The 19,090-nt window shown below is 51.4% G+C and overlaps 1 protein-coding gene across 1 annotated transcript in view; it reads left to right on the top strand.

The window, feature by feature from the left end:
* The window catches only part of GRIK3 (glutamate ionotropic receptor kainate type subunit 3), a 230,470-nt gene extending 211,620 nt beyond the window's left edge, over window positions 1-18,850 (top strand). The window contains exons 13-16 of the mRNA XM_053577119.1: window positions 1,459-1,676; window positions 11,913-12,135; window positions 12,633-12,883; window positions 15,745-18,850. Of these exons, the coding sequence (XP_053433094.1) occupies window positions 1,459-1,676; window positions 11,913-12,135; window positions 12,633-12,883; window positions 15,745-15,939 (887 nt within the window). The 3' untranslated portion in view covers window positions 15,940-18,850. The remainder of the gene's footprint in view (window positions 1-1,458; window positions 1,677-11,912; window positions 12,136-12,632; window positions 12,884-15,744) is intronic.
* The last annotated feature ends 240 nt before the right edge of the window (window positions 18,851-19,090 follow it).

Here is a 19,090-nt window from a genome sequence, read left to right as displayed (position 1 = left end):
ATGGATGAATGAATGAGATTGTCCCTGTGTGTCCTGAGTGCCCACTACGTGCCAAGCCCTGTGTTGGGCACTGGGGTGACAGATGAAAGGAAAAAGCAAATTGGCCCCACATGTGAGAAACGTCTCAGCCATGGCAGAGAAAGGGTAGGAACTCAGGCCTGGATGGGGGTCCAGCCACTCTCCTTTTGGGGGACAGCCTGAACCCCAGCTTGGAGCAACCAGTGGGAGAGAGGCTGGTTGCGGGGGTGGGGTGGAGGGGCAAACAGACTCAGTGTCTCCAGCAGCTCAGAAGTGCCGCAATCTGTCCCCACTAGTAATGAGTGTCCTGAAGCCTCGCCTTGCTTTTTTGTCCATCATCTTTGTTCAGTGACAGTTGGGAGAGACCTGGAAGCTCCTCAATGCAGTAATCGCTTCTCCTCTTCCCCCTCCTGCTGTTATTCAAAGCGCTGGCCCCTGATGTATTCTCCATGTGGTTTTGATTAGGAAGGAGAAAAATAGCTATGTATTTGAAAAACTCTCCCTTGAGTGATTTCTTTGAGGGGGGAAAAAAAACATCCATATCAAAGCAGGTGCTTTTCAAATTGCAGGTCCAAATATTCTGGAAAGTTCAGCAGTCACTTGCTATTTAAATCTCTTGAAAGCTACCTAGTTAATTACTTCAGTTAGAAGGTTTCATCTAAATGGTACTCCACACCCAAGGTCGGGGAGGAAGAGTGATATGTTTCAGTAAAGAGCTTCAAAAAATGTTGATTTTTCTCCTCTTGCAAAGCACTACATAGCAATCTTGAATTTGTATACCACTTCTATTTCCAAAGCAATCTCTCCTTACATTATTAATATATCGTTGTAGCATCACAGTATTTACGTGAGGCTGGGACAGAAGAAGGACAATTCTCCACATTTTGCAGAGTTCTGGAGAGGGACGTGTCTAGCACAGTGGTTCTCAACCTTCCTAATGCCACGGCCCTTTAATACAGTTCCTGTGGGTCGCGACCCATAGGTGAGAACCGCTGAAAGAGCACATGGAGGGATGGGAGCAGGATTCACTCAAGAACCCAAGGGCTATGGTGCCCAGGTGTTCCTAACCTCAGTCCATACATGTGGTCCATAATTAGGCATCTGAGATTCTGATGAGCTGGTGAAACATTGTGAATGTCTATGTTAGTCTAAGCAATGATTTGTAAATTTCAACCCACATCAGAACCACTTGGAAGGATTATTCTAAGCACAGATTGCTGGGTCCCACCCTCTAAAATTACTGATTCAGTAGGTGGGGCCCCAAAATTTGCATTTCTAACGGGTGATGCTGCTAGCCCAGGAACCACACTTCTGAGAACCGCTGGTCTAGGAAAAGGGAATCCGCTTTCCATAGAGTGTCAGCAGAGTCCATTACCCAGGGCACTCAAGCAGCCTGGTCTGGACATTGTAAGGGAACGCCTGTCTCCTCCCTTCACCCAGGATCTGAACTGATGCCCAAAGCTCTGTCCACGCGTATCATTGGTGGCATCTGGTGGTTCTTCACGCTCATCATCATCTCCTCTTACACGGCCAACCTGGCTGCCTTTCTGACCGTGGAGCGCATGGAATCACCCATTGACTCTGCTGATGACCTGGCCAAGCAGACCAAAATCGAGTATGGGGCTGTCAAGGACGGGGCCACCATGACCTTCTTCAAGGTGAGGCCCTCTCCCTCCTATCAAAGCACCATCAGCTGACCCTCCCCAGAACCTTTACTGAACAGAAGAGAAAAGGGCGCCTTTATCTTTCTCTAACCACACAGAGCCAGTGCACCAGAAACCCCTAGGGCACAGCCCTACTCTGTTTAGCCCAGTTGACTTTAGAGAAGTGTGGTGCTATGGGTTGATGTCAGCACAAACCCTAGAAATTTCCCTACCCGAGACAAGCAGTGTGAATGTGTTGTGACTCCTTAAACACACAGAGGAAGATGGGTGGAGAGAGGGGGAAGGAGAAGAGTGGCCCAGACACACAGACAGGTGCTGGGGCCAGTAGACTCCCTGCCCTTGGCTTTGGGTCTCAGTGCCGTCCCTCTGCAAGGCTGGCCTGGGGTGGGGTGGGCTCTCCACCACTGAGACGGCAGCAGGGGGCACATCCTCAAAGGAAGGCAGGAGGCTTAAAACTTGCACAAGTGTTTGTGAACGTTACTTACATGTTACACTCTCGACTTCAGCTAAAGTCACTGTCCCTGCTCAAGTTACTGCTCTAACGGGTATCAGCTATGACTTCGTTGCTCCTCCTGCTTTGGAAAGTGTGGGCTCAGTTCCCTGACGTTTTTCACCTTCTACCAGAGTAGCTGAGGATTTAGGAGACTCTCACTGACACTGGGAACCAATAGCTGTAAATGTTCTTGCAGAAATTAAAATTATAAGCATAATCACCACCACTGAGAGCCCTCAGGTGGCCAGAGGCTGTGCTAAATGCTTGACTTCATTGAACCTTCATGACAAAAGCAGTGAGGCTGGTGCTATAATTGTTTCTATTTCATACCTGTGGAAACTGAGGCTCAGAGCAGCTAAGTGGCCTGTCCAAGGACTCGCACCTGGAGAAACCAGATATTGACCCAACTCTGCCTTCCTCCAAAGCCCATGTTCTAGACCAATGGCTCTTAAACTGGAGTGTATAGTCAGACGCCCTGGAGGATGTGTTAAAGCACAGCTTGTGGGCCCCACCCTCAGAGTTTCTGACTCAGTAGGTCTTCGATGGGATGGAGAGCATGCACTTCTAAACAGTCCCCAGGACGTGCTGATGCTGCTGGGCTAGAGACCACACTTGGAGAATCACTGCTCTACATTTCCCAGAAATGCTCAGGACTGGGGAACTCTGCAGCTGCAGGTCTAATCATTCATTTATTTTTCATTAATCAACTTCTCTCAATCAGCCTGGAGGCCTAGGGTATTTACTTTTCCTCTGGGTCCTGGTCCCCAACCTCCAGCCCTCACCTCCTCCTAGGCTAAACCTCTGGGTGCTAGATGGAACTTCCAGTGGGCCTGAGTGAGGGGAAAAGGAAGAAGTTGGGGGGAAGCCTTCTACCTCCTGAGTGCTATAGCCCCCAGCATGCTCCAACTCCCCCACCCAGCCTCCCCTTTGTCCTTCCTTGAGGTTGGAAGCAGCTACTTAGGGAAGAGAAAAGAGAGGAAAAGAGCTTCTCCCCTGATGTTGCTGCTCCCGTGGGAAGCTGCAGACAGCCTGAGAGGTCACTCCTGTGTATTTAGAGGGAAGGAAGGATAAGAGTATAGTCAAAGGCATGTTAGGAGAGCCATGGAGTGTGGGCAATATGTGGGCACATGTACACATGCATGGCTGTGTGCACCCAGTACATAATAAGTGGAAACGTGATACCAGCACGGTGACTCATACCTGTAATCCTAGCACTCTGGGAGGCTGAGGCCGGAGGATTGCCTGAGCAAGAGCAAGACCCCATCTCTACTAAAATAGAAAAACAAGAGCCAGGCTACTAAAAATAGAAAAACTAGCTAGGCTACTTGGGAGGCTGAGGCAGGAGGATCTCTTGAGCCCAAGAGTTTGAGGTTGTTGTGAGCTGTGACACCAGGGCACTCTACCCAGGGTGACAGAGTGAGACTATCTAAAAATAATAGGTGGAAATATTCATTTGTGTACACATGCACATACGTGTGCCTATGCACAAGAGTCTACTGTGTGGGTGCATGTGTGCATTTGTGCTTGGACATGATTGCACAGACATGTGTCCTAGTGAGCATGTGTGATGCATCTCTGTGATCTGGGAGTGTAGATATTGGCCTATGAATGTGTATAAGAGTGTGCAGACAATATATGCATGTTTGTCTGTTTGAATGTCCCTTCTGATGTGCCTAGATAAATGGGAGGTGGGAGGGGCGTGTGTGTGTGTGTGTGTGTGTAATAGCTGATGCACGCACGTGTGTCTGCCTGTGTATGTACTACCCTCCGTGTGTGTGTGCGTGCCTGCCTGCTTGTGCCTATCCCCAGGCTGCGGCCCAGCCCTTTGACTGTGCCAGAGCATCTCTCATGCATAACCCATGAGCCCGTCTCTAAGCAGGGCTCCCGATCAAAGGGAAACAGCATAAATAAGCCCAGTGCAGGCTCATTGCCGCTGATTGGATGCCCTTGCCTCCTTCCATGCTAAGATGCTCAGATTGGCTTCCAAGAGCCTAGTCCCAACTCCCTGCCGAGCCGCTGTCCTTAGCATCAACCCCACCTCCTGCAGTCTACTCCGCCCTCACCCACCTTCCCTGCAAACAGTGCAACGAGGAGGGCAGAGGAGGGACACAGATGCTGCCACCCAGCTGGGATTCTGGGCCTCATGGGCCAGAAAGAGTGACTCTGAAGCCCCCTGCAGAACCAGCCCCACTCTCTCATTCTCCTGGTGGTCAAGCCATTTCTCTTTATGTCTGGCCACGTTGTCTCCTGCCATCACCCAGATGCAGCTCCTTGCTCAGACTCTCTTTCATGGGCAGCAGCAGCAGGGCCCCGATGAAGGCAGAGAGGAGCCTGGTGTGGCTCCATGAATCCCCTTGTAAACAATGAACTAAAAGCAAGGCACCCCCTCCAGGCCCCAGACAGACTGCCTTCCTCCCTTTCCTCCCCACCCCCCTCGCCCTCTGTAGCTCAATTTACTAGTCATACCTGCACCCCGGAGCCAGGTGCTACCTTCCTCATTATCACAAAACATTTAAAAGTTAGAGCTGGAAGGAGACCTGAGTTTAACCTGGAGACACAGAGGCCCAGACGAGCGGGTGATTTGCCCACAGTAACACAATAGATCAATGGTGGAAACAGGTACGAGGTCAGATACTTTGTCTGCGCACAGTGCCCTCTCCCACATCCACTCTACGGCCTTCTCTTGGAGGGGTGGTCCTCTCCTCAGCCCATGAGAGTACATGGCAAGGCTGGTGCTAGGGTTGAATGGAGGCCAGCTCCAGGAGTAGCCAACAGATGTCTGGGGGACATTGGCAAAGTCAACATTAACAGTGACACTTATTGGGCATTTACTGTGTGCTAGGCATGGTTCCAAGCACTTTACTTATATTCATTCATGTTATCCTCATTACATCCCAAGAAAGTAGATTATTATTAACATCCCCATTCTACACATCATAAAAGTAAGGCTCAGAGAGGTTAACTGACTTGTCTAACATCACACAACTAGTAGAATGCAGAGCTGGGATTTGAACCCAAGCAGTCTCACTGTAGTGCCTGCGCTTGTGGTCACTCTGTCCATGTTACTTCTCTAAGGATCCAACCACAGTCATCTGGGGAAGAGTGAAGCTATAGTCAACTGACCATATGCCCATCCCAGCGCAGTCCTGGCACATCAGAGTTGCCCAGATAACACATACTGAGTGGATGCTGCTATTGAATGAACGAATGAACACATACTGAGTGGATGCTGCTATTGAATGAACGAATGGACTTAAAAGACGGCAGGAGCCATGTGGTACAAACGCAGATGTTGAGGACAGGAACCCACCAGATGCCATCCCTTGAAGGTCCCAGCAGGCTGGACAGGTGGATTGCACGTCTATGGTTCATGGTTAGGCTGCACGCAGTCTTAAAAAGCTCCTTGGCCAAGAGTTGAATGCGAGGGAGCGAACCCACTTGTTGTGTTATCCAAACACAACAACAGCAGGCACCAGGACACTGGGCTATCTGGGAACTCCAGATCCCTGGCCCCCACCCTGCAGCCTGAGAGATGTGTGGCTGGAGGCAGCCCCGTCATTCCACAGGAAATTTCATTTGAAGAGTTGTCAGGGAGCAACAGACATCACAAACAGCATTGCCTATGTTGTCCTCCCTCCGTCTTAGAAGATAAAAATTAATTAGGAGATGAAAAAGAAGGCCTTTGAAAGCACTGTTTGGCTGTAAAAATATGTAGGCAAAATGTAAAGGAGAACACTGGGAAAGCGTGTTCTTTTCGGGGAGGGCCGGGCCGCTTTGAAGGGGGAGGATGTTGGAAGACAGCTTCTCCAACCGCTTAGCCCTTTTCAGTGTGGGGGGAGTGGGGAGCCCATCACAGGCAGGAGGGAGTGGGTGCTGGGGGCTGAGGATTCCAGGCTCCCCAGGCCCCTGGGCATTGTCAAGCCATCCCCCTTGCACAGCCTCTGTCCTAGCATCTGATCTGGAAGCACCTGGAGAGGCCATCGAGCATCCTCCCCTGCCTCCCAGCTGTGGAGCAAACTCTTCCGTGAGGCAGAAGGCTCAGAATGACGCCCCCTAAACTCAACTTCCAGTTTCTCCTCACCCATCTTCTGGCCTCTTACACACAGCCCCATCCCTGCCCACGCGCAGAAGCAGGTGGGAGGACCAGGGTGCAAGGAATGGACAGAATCCAGTGCAGCGTGGCCTGGCGCAGTCAAGTTACATCAGTTTTAAAGTCAGACCAGGATTTGAGGCTTGGATGATGGCTCTGCTGGTGACCTTGGGCAAGTCACTGCACTTCTCTGAGTGACATGGACACTGATCCCCACCCTGCAGAATGCACGAGAGGATTCAGGGGGGCTCCTGGATGTACGGTGGTCAGCCCAGGGCCAGGCACATCAAAGCACTTTCTCCTCTGCACACCCCTCCAGTTGGCTGGCCCAGCAGATGGAAAAGCAGGTTGTTTTGGCAGATTACTTAATCAGAGGACACGGGAAAGGACTAGCCAATGGGCACCTGGAGATTCTCCCTTCATCCAGGTCCCTCTGGATTAGACCTGCTGGGCTTCATGAAGACATGGATGCCTCCTCTCTTTAGGTGGCCACCTGCCTCTGGCCAGAGCTAAGCTCTTCAGGAGAAGCCCTGAGGTCCTCAGAATGTGAAAAAGCCAGAGAGTTCAGGCAAAGGGGCAGGGAGAGGGACAGGAGAGGGCCAGTGATGACAGGGAAGCTATTAAAAACTTCAGAGCTACTGAAGGCCTTTCTGTGCCTTAGTTTTCTCATCTATGAAATGGGTATAGTAATAACACCCACCTCCTAGAGTTATGGAGGTGATTAAACAGGGCAATTCGTGTGTGTAGCTTAAAATAGTACCTGGCACAGAGCAGGCATGAAACAAATGTCAACTATTTTTATAGCTCATTGTTGCAAATGGGTGATGGGCCTCTCCAGCCCATAGATATGATTTGAGGGGCCACACATTGCTTATTTATATATGTATATTCTTTAAAAAACAATTAGCAATTGTCAGGAGCTGAGAGGCAACCTTGGTCGCCAGTTGGCATAATCCTGCGCAGTCATCTTTAGTTATTTCTGCCTGGCCCCTGTCAGCACTGGAGTTTTCTGCCACTGAGTATGGTGTCATTTAAATTCCATAGCACTACAGAGACTTTACCCCCAATTTCTAGATGAGCAAACTGAGCCTTATGCAGCCTTAGGGATTTGTGTTAAGCATGTCACATGCTTTTTTCTCACTGAATGCTCACGATAACCTTATATAGTAGGCACTCTTGTAACCCCCATTTCACAGATGTGGAAAGTGAGGCTTGTCTGTGTCACTTGTCTGTGGTTACAGAAGGAGCTGGCATTAGAGGCCAGACTGCTGTGACACTGGAATCTGAGCAATAGAGCTACCTACACCCCTATCCTGCTGCCCCCCAACCCTGGCAAGCAACCTCTGGCCATGTGCAAGGATCAAGGGCTGCTTTGGGGAGGAGCACCAACTAGTCTGTCCCTGGTAGGGGAGGCTGTAACAGTGGGCAGAGGCAATGGACTCCAGGAGGCCTCCTGGTCCCCACAGAAACAACCCAAAGGAAATGATTAACTGCTTAAATCCACAGATCCAGTAAGACCAAAGACTTTACACCAAGGATAAGAAAGCCAATTAATTTGGGAAAAGGTCTCCTTTCCAGTGTGGAAAATACTCAAAGCTTTGCATGGAGTCTTGTTACCACAGCCTCTCTGCACACACTGCTTGGGCTTCAGCTCCCTTTGGAATTGAAATATGTATTTATGTATGCATACATAGACCTATATACAGTCTCTTGTACAGAAATGTTAAATTCTGAAGATTAAGTATCTTCAGTTGGAGAAAATCAATTTACTTCTTTGAGGAGGTTGGAATTGAAAGTCGTGAGCCTGAAACTTACTTTCTTGCCAGTTTTCCTGATAAAAAAGGCATCTCCATCCTGGCACATCACCCCCTGTACTGGCGGCTGCAGACAATTCCATTAATTGATTTGGGTGACTGGCCCTGAAGCAATCCTTACTAAGAATCCCAGCAGGGCTGGGATAGGCAGGATAGCACAGGAGCTGTAGGTGTTTGAGACTCTATTTCCTGGGATGATGACTATAGCTCAGACCATGATGGCAACTCAGGCTGGTGGTGACCAAGGATAGGAGAGGGCCCTGAGATTCCAGATGGGCCCTGGCCTTAGCTCTGCCTGCCTCGGATGTGCCGGAGGTAGACTTTTCAGGGTTGTGCCCCACAGTCACACAGTCACTTATGGACACAAGGATAGAACTTAAGGAGAAGCAGAGACCATGAACAGAGGTAGTTGAGAATGGGAACCCCAAGAAATAGGCCAAGAGCAGCAGGTGACCATTCCAGGAAGGCTGATTGTAGACCCATTGGCCAACGGGTGACAGAAGCCATAACTTTGCTGGCACTGGAGCCAGAAAGGTGGACCTTTCTGAAATCAGTATCACTACAATATTCGTAACTGGCCTTGCCCTCTCGTGTCCTTTCCCATCTTCTTCATTCAGTTCCTTTACACACTAGTGGCTTTTCTGTCCTTCCGCAAAGCCCATCTGTCTCAACACTCTCCGGCTCCCAACTGAAATTTCTGTCTCCATCTCTGGTGTATTACTGGTGAGAACATATGTTTTGGTGTCAGGCAGGCCTGTATATTGGAAGAATGAGGTGTTGGGGTGGGGGAGGATGCAAAGACAAGTTTGGAGAAAGATGAGAAGTTCTCATCCCATTCTGAGGAAGAAAGTGGGGGGAAGGCTATGAGTGGTTCATGTCAAGCTACATTTGCCAGGACTCTATGGATGACTGGTTGCATGGGAGAATGGGTACGTAAACAGGGTGAGGAGGAGAGAGGGGTGGATGGTTGGGTGATGGGTGGATGAGTAACAGGATGAATGGATGGATGGCTGGGTAAACAGATGGATGGATGGATAAATAAGTAACTAAGTGGACAGTTGGCATAGTTAATGGAATGAACTAGTGTGTAGATGGTATGTGGGCCACAGCATGTCAGATAAATGAGTGTATGGATGGGGGGGGGTGGTTATAGATGATGGATGGGTGAATTAATGGCTGGACGCATTAGGAGATGTAAGGGGAGCCCTAATTGCCTCATCTACCCTTGGTTCCCCCCTGTGGGGGAGAATTTGGGAGAATTTGGAAAGCAAAAAACACAGGGATGGAAAGGAGCTGGAGTCACTGCAGGGAGAACAGTATTTACCTCCCAATGAGCACGATGATGGAGTATCTGGGGAGGGGCAAAGCAGGGATGGTTGGACTTGGATAATTTGATTACAGGAATAGCTGGAATTCAGTGCAGCCTATGTGAGTAAGGGGGTGTATAAGTTCACTGTTGCTGCATAACAGATCACCCACAACTGTTTCCTAAAACAGTAACAGTTGTTATCTCAAAGTCTGTGGGTCAGCTGTCTGGGCAGCTTAGTCAAGTCCTCCAACTCACGGTCTCTCCCACGGCTACAGCCAAGGTGTTAGCCGATGCTGCTGTCACTTCCAGGCGTGCCTTCCAAGGTCACTCCCACTGTCATTGCCAGGGCTCAGCCCCTTCAAGGTTGTTGGACTTGGAGTTTCAGTTCTTTACTGACTGCTGGCCAGAGGCTGCCCTCTGCTCCTGGCCCTGTGGACATTTCACAGGACAACTGACCACATGACAGTGGCTTCTTCCATCAGAGTGAGAAGAGCCAGAGAGAGTCACTATCTCTTGTAACCTCCTCTCAGACATGACATCCCACCACTTTGGGGGGGCAGTTAAAAGCAAGTCTCTAGGTCCAGTCCACACTCGAGGGGAGGGAATTACACAAAGGTGTGAACACCAGGAGACTGAGCATCCCTGGAAGCCACTGTGGCTTTCCACCACAGGAGAATCAGTGGGTGGGGCAGCGTTGCAGTGAGAAAGGAACAGAGGGAGCAAAAGAATTGAGAAGTGGGAGAATCTGCATATCAGAAATAAGCTATAAAATAAGAAACAATGTGAGGGGGGTGGAAGAGCTGGATGTCAAGAATATTTTTAAGGGCAAGTGCTGAGGGGTAAGGAGGGCTGGGGAGCTGGGAAGGCAGAGAGTGCAAAGGCCTGGAGGCCAGAGTTGCAGAGGGGAGATGGTCATGCCAACCTGGGAGTAGCTGATAAACAGGAGTGACTGAATGCAGAGCAGGCTGAGGACGGGGGCCAGGAGCAGCCCAACGAGAGCTTCAGGCCTCTAAACCCTTCCTGCTTTTGGCTTCGGGGCAGCTAACTTTGTGGGTGGGGAGAGGCTGCTCACCTGTGAAGGTGCTCCCAGGCTCTGGGCCCACAGGAGGCATCATTGGCACTCAACTGATTCCATGCTCAGAGGGAATCCCAAGGGGCTCCCTCCTGTCCCTGTTGCCTCCTCCCAAGGGTGTGCTTGGATCTCCAGGAGCCAGTTTTTTGGGAGACTGCCTTTGCCAGACTCAGGAAGCACCTGAAGAGTAGAAAATACACTTCCTCCCAGGCCACATACCCACTCCTGGCAGGCACGGCTTCTTCCCCATCCCCTGCCCATCCCCCAGTCCTCGCCAGTCTGCTCGGGTGCATCCATGTCATCATGCACATCGGAGCTGGGCCGGGTGCCAATCAGACAGGCTGACATTACAGACAGGCACAGCCAGACTTGGAAGCAGCCAGGTACAGTGGGGCCTGCAGAGCCACCTGCTTCCTTGGGCCAACTGGGGCAGGGCTGATCCCTGCTGGGAGCAGGCAGCTGGCAGGCACTACATTCCCAAGAAATCGTCTCAATGCCATGCTCCTGATCTATCCAGTCTCCCCAAGCAACAAAGGACACTCAGCGGTGGCCCCCCTCTCTCCTGACCCCAGGGACCTCTTTGAGTCTCCCCGGGATGGGCACAGCAACCAGACCTGGTCTTGGGGATGCTGGCTGTGCTCACAGAACAGCGTCCCAGCCCTATGACCCTGATCCCTAGAGCAGCCAGAGGGACTTGCAGACCACCTGATCTGAGCACCCTCACTTTTCTTTGCAATCCATACCCCGCTCTCACTGTGATGAAGTGGAACAGACAGGAACCCAAGCTTCAGACACAGTCTTCCCCTGAAACCCGGCACATAAAAGAGGCCTGCTTTGGTTGAAGCAGAGGTAGGGGGCCCAGGACCCACCCAGCTTTACCTGCGTCATCATCCATCTCTCCTTCCCCAGGCAGAAGGAGATTAGGGGCATGGACTCCGGAGCCAGGTGGCCTGGGTGTGAAAAGCTTGGCTCTGCCACTTAGTATCTGGGTAGCCTCAGGCAAGTACTTAGCCATGCCTTGATTTCCCCATTTGGAAAATAGCCCTCTTGGGAGTACCTGCCTCCTGCAATTACTGTAAAGAATCAATGAATTCATGTAGGTAAAGCACTTAGAATAAGGCCTATAATATGCTAATTGTTTAATAAATATTAGGGAAAGAAAATTAATTTTTAAAAATTCAGCGTGAAGACCACTTGTGCCCTGGCAAAGAACCCAGGGGCTCCAGGAAGAGGGCCTGAGCCTACATCAGCTTTCTCACTCACCAGCTGTGTTTTTTGGGACCTCTGCTCCCAGGGCCTCAGTTTCCACATCTGTGCAATGGGTGGCACTTCCTTACTCTGAAGACCGAGACAGAGTTCAGTGACCCTAGCCTTTCAGGCAGGGATGTGCAGTGCTCAGGCCCTGGTGTGCGCAGTAACTGTGTGTGCATCACCCCTTCTCTCCCGGCCCAGAAATCCAAGATCTCCACCTTCGAGAAGATGTGGGCCTTCATGAGCAGCAAGCCCTCGGCGCTGGTGAAGAACAACGAGGAGGGCATCCAGAGGACGCTGACCGCTGACTACGCGCTGCTCATGGAGTCCACGACCATCGAGTACGTCACCCAGAGGAATTGTAACCTCACCCAAATCGGCGGCCTCATTGACTCCAAGGGCTACGGCATCGGCACACCCATGGGTGAGTGAGGGGCTGCAGGTGGGGACATGCCGGGGTGTGAGCAGCACCACCCCGGCATGTCCCCATCCACTCATGTTTCCTCTCCCAGCACATTCAGCTGAACGAAGAAGGGTGACAATTCCTGACCCCAGAATCAGAGGGCTGGAGCCACACACATGCCCTGCAAGGGTGGCTCTGATCTTAGCAATAAGAGCTGGGACAGACACAGGAGGGAGTCAGTTCCCAGCAGCTACCTCTCACCACCTGTGCTGATTCCTCCCAGGCAGGGGCCTCTGGGGACGATACCCAATGGGCATGACCCCTGTGCCCAAATCAGGACACCTCCATGCCTCTCAGATACCTTATATAGATTTAAGGGGGGCCTAACAGTGATAGGGCCCCCCTTTTAAGAACTGACTGAGAGGCTAGTGATGGTACTGGCACTGACCACGGTGCTGGAGGGACAAACAGGATGGCCAGACACTGCTGACAGGCAGGGTCCCCCTCTCCCTGCTCAGGCTCCCCATATCGGGACAAGATCACCATCGCCATCCTGCAGCTCCAGGAGGAGGACAAGCTGCACATCATGAAAGAGAAGTGGTGGCGGGGCAGTGGGTGTCCCGAGGAGGAGAACAAAGAGGCCAGCGCCCTGGGGATCCAGAAGATTGGGGGCATCTTCATTGTCCTGGCTGCTGGGCTGGTCCTGTCTGTGCTGGTGGCCATGGGCGAGTTTGTGTACAAGCTCCGCAAAACAGCAGAGAGAGAGCAGGTAAGCCCCGGAGCCAGGGCCTGCACGGGAAGGAGGCAGAGGAAGGGATTTGCCCCAGGCACCCCTGGTAACAGCCCACCCTGCATACAGTCCACCCACCGGCAAGTGCTGCCGCTCCAGCCCCTCCTGATGGGCATGTTTCCCCATTGCTGTTGCTCCCCCAGGCCAGGCCCCCACCTCCCCCACACACCTGGATTATGCCACAGCCTCCAAACTGGCCCTGCAGCCTCTACCCTTCCCCACTGCCATCCACAATTCACACAGCAGCCAGTGCCCTGTTTAAAACTTAATCCAGTCTGGGCATGGGTGGCTCACACCTGTAATTCTACCTTTCCTGGAGGCCAAGGTGTGTGGATTGCTTGAGCTCAAGAGTTCAAGACCAGCCTAAACAAGAGTGAGACCCCCACCTCTACTACAAACAGAAAAACTAGCCTGGTGTTGTGGCAGTTGCCTATAGTCCCAGCTACTCGGGAGGCTGAGGCAAGAGGATCTCTTGAGCCCAAGAGTTTGAGGTTGCTTTGAGCTATGAGGCCACAGCACTCCACCCAGAGTGACAGAGTGAGATGCTGTCTCAAAAAAAAAAAAAAAAAAGCTTAATACAAACCATATTCTTTTCCTGTGTAAAACTCTCCAGGGTAATTGTTGAAGGTGGGTGATGGTTGCATAGGGGTTCATTATACTGTTCCACTTTTGCATATATTGGGAAATTTCCATAATCAAAAGTTTAAAAAAGAAGCGTTAAAGAGGGTTGGCCTCAGCGTACAGATGGTAGAACTAGGCTCCAGCCGTCTGATTAATTCAAGCATGGTTGGGCAGTGGTTCTGGGTCCCAGGAGCAAATTAGAATCACAGGGAGAAAGTTTTTAAGTGCTAATGCCCTGGCTTCATTCCCAGAGACTGTTTTAATTGGTCTATGGTGGAACCTGGCATTGCCATTTTAAGAAAGCCTACAGGGTGATTTAAATGTGCACCTGTGTTGAGTGCTGCTGGGCTAGGAGGATGCACCTCTCACAGAGAAGTTCAAAGGGGTCCAGGTCTGGTGTGGAAGGAGACCGAAGTTAGAGGCTACGTAGAGGGAACATTATAAACAAATGGCTTGTGTGTCCACCAGAAATGAGACAGAGTCCTCTGTCCCCAGCAAGCCTAAGTCTACAAAGGTAGAAAGGTTATCCTCAGTTTTAGAGTCAGCAGGGTCTGAGGAATGGATACCTTCCATATTGCTAGGGGGAGTTTGCACAGGCACTTTCTGGAAGGTAACTTCACAGTACAGTCAGAGTCTTCCCACGTATCCATACATTTCAACCAGTCAGCTTCTGCTTTTAAAATGCATCTTGTGGAAGTAGTGAAAGAAGTGTGCAGTTTTATTTACACAGAAGTTTCTCAAAGTGTTCATTATAACAGGAAAAAATGGAGAGAGACCTAAAGGTCCAAGGAGTTAACAATAGACAAGGGGTAAAAAAAAACCTGACGTGTCAGCAAAGAACAGGAACCAAAGTCTTTAGGAATTCAATCGGATTGAGCTCCCACATTCCACCAAAAAGCCCATGGGATCCAGTCCTCACCCAGTTCTCTGCCGTTCTCCACCCTCTCTTACCGCCCTCCCCCAACCTCTGCCCCACAGCACTGGCCTCCTTGTCCCCCATCACCGGCATAGCACAGTCTGCACCTGCTGCTCGGGGATGCCCCTCCCCCAGAGGGCTGTGTTCTTGGCACCCTGTGGTCATTCAGGTTTCAGCCCAAATGTCACCCTCTCAAGTAGCCTTCCTTACCCACCCCCCTTTCCAGCACCTCTTTATCCCCTATCACTGCTTTATTCTCTTAATAGCAACTATCACTTCCTGAATTATTTCTGTTCACAGGTTTATTATCTCTATCCATCCCACCATTAGCCCACAAGCTCCCTGAGGGCGGGGACCCTAGCTGCCTTCTACACTGCTACATTCCTTGCACCTAGAACAGTGCCCGGCACACAGTAGGGTCTCATTAGGTATTTGTGGACTGGAAAGGTGAGGACAGGGAGCCCTGGAGAGGTCACAGTTGGAAAGAGAAAGAGCCAGAATTCAAAGCCAGGTGCCTATTCCTCTGTACCCCATGGCCTGCACACAGGCAGTCCTGGTGCTAATGCCCTGGCCTCATTGGGTAAATTGAGGCATTGATAGCACCCTCTGCCTTCCATATAAACCTGGCAGTTGGTCTGGTAGAAGCCACCACTATCAGATGCCTGTGGGCAACACAGGGGGGCAAGATGTCCTCTTGCCATCCCTCTTGGCTACCTGCAGGGACCCAGGCCAGAAGGAGACCACTGCCACCCAACAGCCCTACAAGAACCTGCCTCCCGGTTGTCCACCATGAGAAACATATGCTGGACTTCCCCGAGTGGGAGGACAGTGATTCTTTTCCTTAGCTGGAAGCCTTCCCATGGGAAGGGCTACTGGGTGGATGTTTCCTGAGCCCTGACTAAGACAGGCCTAGCACCAGAGTTTTGGCTCATGGGATGAAACTGGCTCGTTCCTGCTCTCAGAGTCTAGTGGAGAAAAATCAGGCAGGTAAACCCGAGCTCCTAAACTTTAATGCGCATGCCAGTTAGAGCCTCAGTTTGTTCATCTGCAAAATGGGCTTCAGATGACAATTCCTGACCTATTTGCCTGTCTCCAAACAAGAATGTGGGGCTTTGTAAGATTGCTTTCCAAGCTTTTTAGAGGGGCCAGAGGAGTAGGTGGGTAAAGGTGTGAGAAAGACAGGCAGCCTTAGCTGAAGCTCTGGGAGGGAGGGGAGGAGTTGGCCAGAGTTGCAGAACCAGGCCTCACCCATGCGCCCCTGTCCTCCCCATACCTCCCCCCAACCTCCACCCCACCCCTGCAGCGTTCCTTCTGCAGCACCGTGGCCGATGAGCTCCGTTTCTCCCTCACCTGCCAGCGTCGGCTCAAGCACAAGCCGCAGCCTCCCATGATGGTCAAGACTGACGCCGTCATCAACATGCACACATTCAATGACCGCCGCCTTCCAGGCAAGGACAGCATGGCCTGCAGCACATCGTTAGCCCCTGTGTTCCCCTAGGCACAGCTGAGGTGGGGACCACAGGCCTGGGGGCTGGGCAGAGGAAAGCAAAGGAGATGGAAGGAATGTTCCTGTCCCCACACTGGGCTTGGAGACCAGAGCTGTGCCTACCTGTTGGGCCAGGAGTCCTCTGCCCTTATGTACCAGGACACCAGCAGGCCTCAGGCCGGCTGCTTGGGCTTCATTCTCTTCTTGTTTCTTCTGTGGGTTTCTAAAGCTGCCAGCCGAGATAGCCAAGGCCAAAGGAAGCACATGCCTCTCTCAGGCCAAACTCACCTGCCCTTTAACTCTCCTCTTGAGTCAGATGTTTCTGCCATGGCCCTGCAGAGGCCACAGAAGGTGGGAAAACAGCTCATATATTGCCATTCCTTCCCCAAAGCCCAGGCCTCCCACACGGCCAGAGAAATAAGCCTTCGGCGCCTTAAGGAAATTGTAGCTCCTGGTGACCAACAGGAGCTAGTGATGAGGGACGGCCATCCAGATACCTGGGCAGAAGGGAGATGTCATCCCTCAGGGGCTGTTCACACAGTCCTGGTCTCCTGGACTTGGCACCACTCGTGGCAGTCCCGATCTTGGCAAAGCTGAAGACAGAGAGCCACATGGGGAAAAGAGGAGTTTGGGGTATGAGAGACAAGAAAACGCACAAACAGAGGCCACCATTTTGGACTTACGGACAATGTCCCAATGGCTCCCACTCCCTAGAAGGTCTCTAGGAATACCAGTGGGGGAATAATCACAGAAAATTCTTCTCCCCTTTCATGGCCAGAGGAAAGAAGCCTCCCTAAATCTCTCACAAAGGATGTACAGCAGAGGAACAGCGGATTCCATGGAAATCTCACCGCCCCTGGAGCCAATTGGCTCTTACTTTGCTGGTTAGCAAGCTGTTTTCTAAACCCTGTTGGCATTTGGCAACCTGAGCTCCTTGCCATTTACTCATCAGCAACTCCCCATTCCTGGCTAGTTGACCTTCACCTCCCTCTGTCTTCTTGGAAGGAGAAGAGTAGCTGAGATGAAGTGAAAGTCAAGTCACCCCTCCTCTTATAAAGAGGGGTCAGTGTCCCAGTGCACAGGCCAACTTTGGGGTGGGAGGAAAGCCAGAGAGGACCCAAAGAACTCCTGGCCTCTTGGACTGTCCAAACCTTAAGATGCTCTCCAGAAAAAGAAGGTTTTCAGGAATGGGATAGTATAGAGGCCCCCAGGGTGGAGAGGGAGAGGCTGTTTCCTGGAGAATTAACCAAAGACACCACACAGAGACACAGGCCATCCTGGCCCCTGCTCTCTAGTCCAGAACACCTGTGACCTTGTGTGGCTTGGGGAAGACACCAGAGAAGTAACAGCAGGTGGGGGACAAGGCAGGGGGGTGGACCAGATGATCTGGGGGTTCTAGCTTACTGTGACAGATGCTCTAGATGTGTGTGATGTTAAGATTCTTGGAAAAGAATGAGACATGAAGGGTTAGGAACAAAGTGTCCTTAAAAAGAGAATACAGCAGGGCCAGCAGGCTTGCCGAGGCCAGGGACAGAGGGCAGTGTCTGAGCAGGGGAGTGGGAGACACCAGCCACTCCCCTCCCACTTCTGTTCTTTTGCTGACTGGACAGAGGAAAAGCTACTTTAGATACCAAGGGCCTTCTCAGCTGGGGGATGGGTAATATCTAGCAAAGCAGGAGACCACAGTGGGCTCATGTGATAAATACTGTCCCTCCTCCAGACTGTGAGCTGCAGGACAAACCAGCTGGTTCCCAGAGTCAAGGTAGCTCACACTGGCTATGTCCATTGTGGCCCCTCACACACAATGACAGGAAAAGCCATGCTGAGTCAAGCTTCAGGGTGTCAGTGGTGTGTCTTTGCCTTAGTATGTGTGATCTTTGGGTGCTGGGATGAAGGTCAGACTTCAACGTGAAACAGTTCAGAGCATGCAATAATAGGAAGACCCTTTTGGATCTGACGTGCACTTGAGTATGGATGTGAGTGAACTAGGGACAAGGGGGAACATCTGGAAGAGCGGCAGAGCCCCACATATGTAAAAACAGGAGAAGCCATGTCATAATGGGGCTTTGGTGAGTATGCCTATGCACGCATGCGTGTACACGTGTGTGTGCAGGGGATGGAAGACATGCTAAAACCTGCAGCTATCCTAATACACGTAAAAGGAGAAGCCATGTCACCGAAGGGTCTGTGTGTGTGGCCTTGTGTGCTGGTATGTGTGTGCACAGTGGAGAGCAGGGGAAGGCCAGGACCAGACAGTCATGGAACACGGGTCAATGCATGATGTAGACATGAAGCCATGTGGAGCTGGAGCTTGTGTGTGTGTGCACACGTGTGTTCCAGCTTGCAGGGGGAGCAGAGTCAGACAATCAGGGGCACCAGGGTCTGTGTGCCCCTCCATCATGGGGAACATTCGTCAGAAATTCACCAAGGTTGCTTGGGCATACACACCAGGAGACTGGCCAGGTCAGGGCAAAATGCTTCAGGAGCTGCTGGCACCTTTGCTGTACATGACGTGTCCTGTTTGAAGGGAAAACTTTTTTTTTTTTTTTGCAATGCCCAGGTAACAGGATTCTGATGAAGATATTTGCCAAGTTGCTATCAGCAAACACAGTCATTAACCGCCATCTTTCTCTGTCCAGTATAGTTTGATAGCACACGTCTCCCCACGCTCACATGTCGCCATGTGCGTGCTTGTGTGCGTGACACTGTGAGTGTACCATGTCCTTCTGAGGCTATGCACATACATGGATTGTGATGGAGAAAGGGAAAGAAGTGGATGGGGCAGGAAGACTTTTCATAAACAGAGTGAAAAACAGTAGATAAAAAGAGGCACAATTCAACTGGGAAGTCCCACACAAGTCTCCGAATGCCCTCAGCAGAAGTTGGGGGTGGCTCACTGGCTGGATGTCCACCACTCATCTGAGCCTCAATGAGGTTCAGCCTCTTGCTGATGTCCTATGTCTGAGTTTGAGGTGCAGTGGAGACCGCTTCTGCCCAGATGTGATCTGTGTCTCTGCCAAGGGCCTGAAGGGGACACTACATCTGTGAGGTGAGTGGGGAGGAAGGGAGCACTCCCAGCGAGGCAGTTCGTGTGTTATTAAAGATAGGCCCACCCTGCACGTGGCTGTGGAGCAGAGCTGAGCGGGTGGGTGTGCAAGTGTGA

The sequence above is a fragment of the Nycticebus coucang genome, chromosome 22, assembly GCF_027406575.1.
Source record: "Nycticebus coucang isolate mNycCou1 chromosome 22, mNycCou1.pri, whole genome shotgun sequence".
Lineage (NCBI taxonomy): Eukaryota > Metazoa > Chordata > Mammalia > Primates > Lorisidae > Nycticebus > Nycticebus coucang.
The sequence above is the reverse complement of the archived record's forward strand: the minus strand, read 5'-3'. Positions and strand labels throughout refer to the sequence as shown.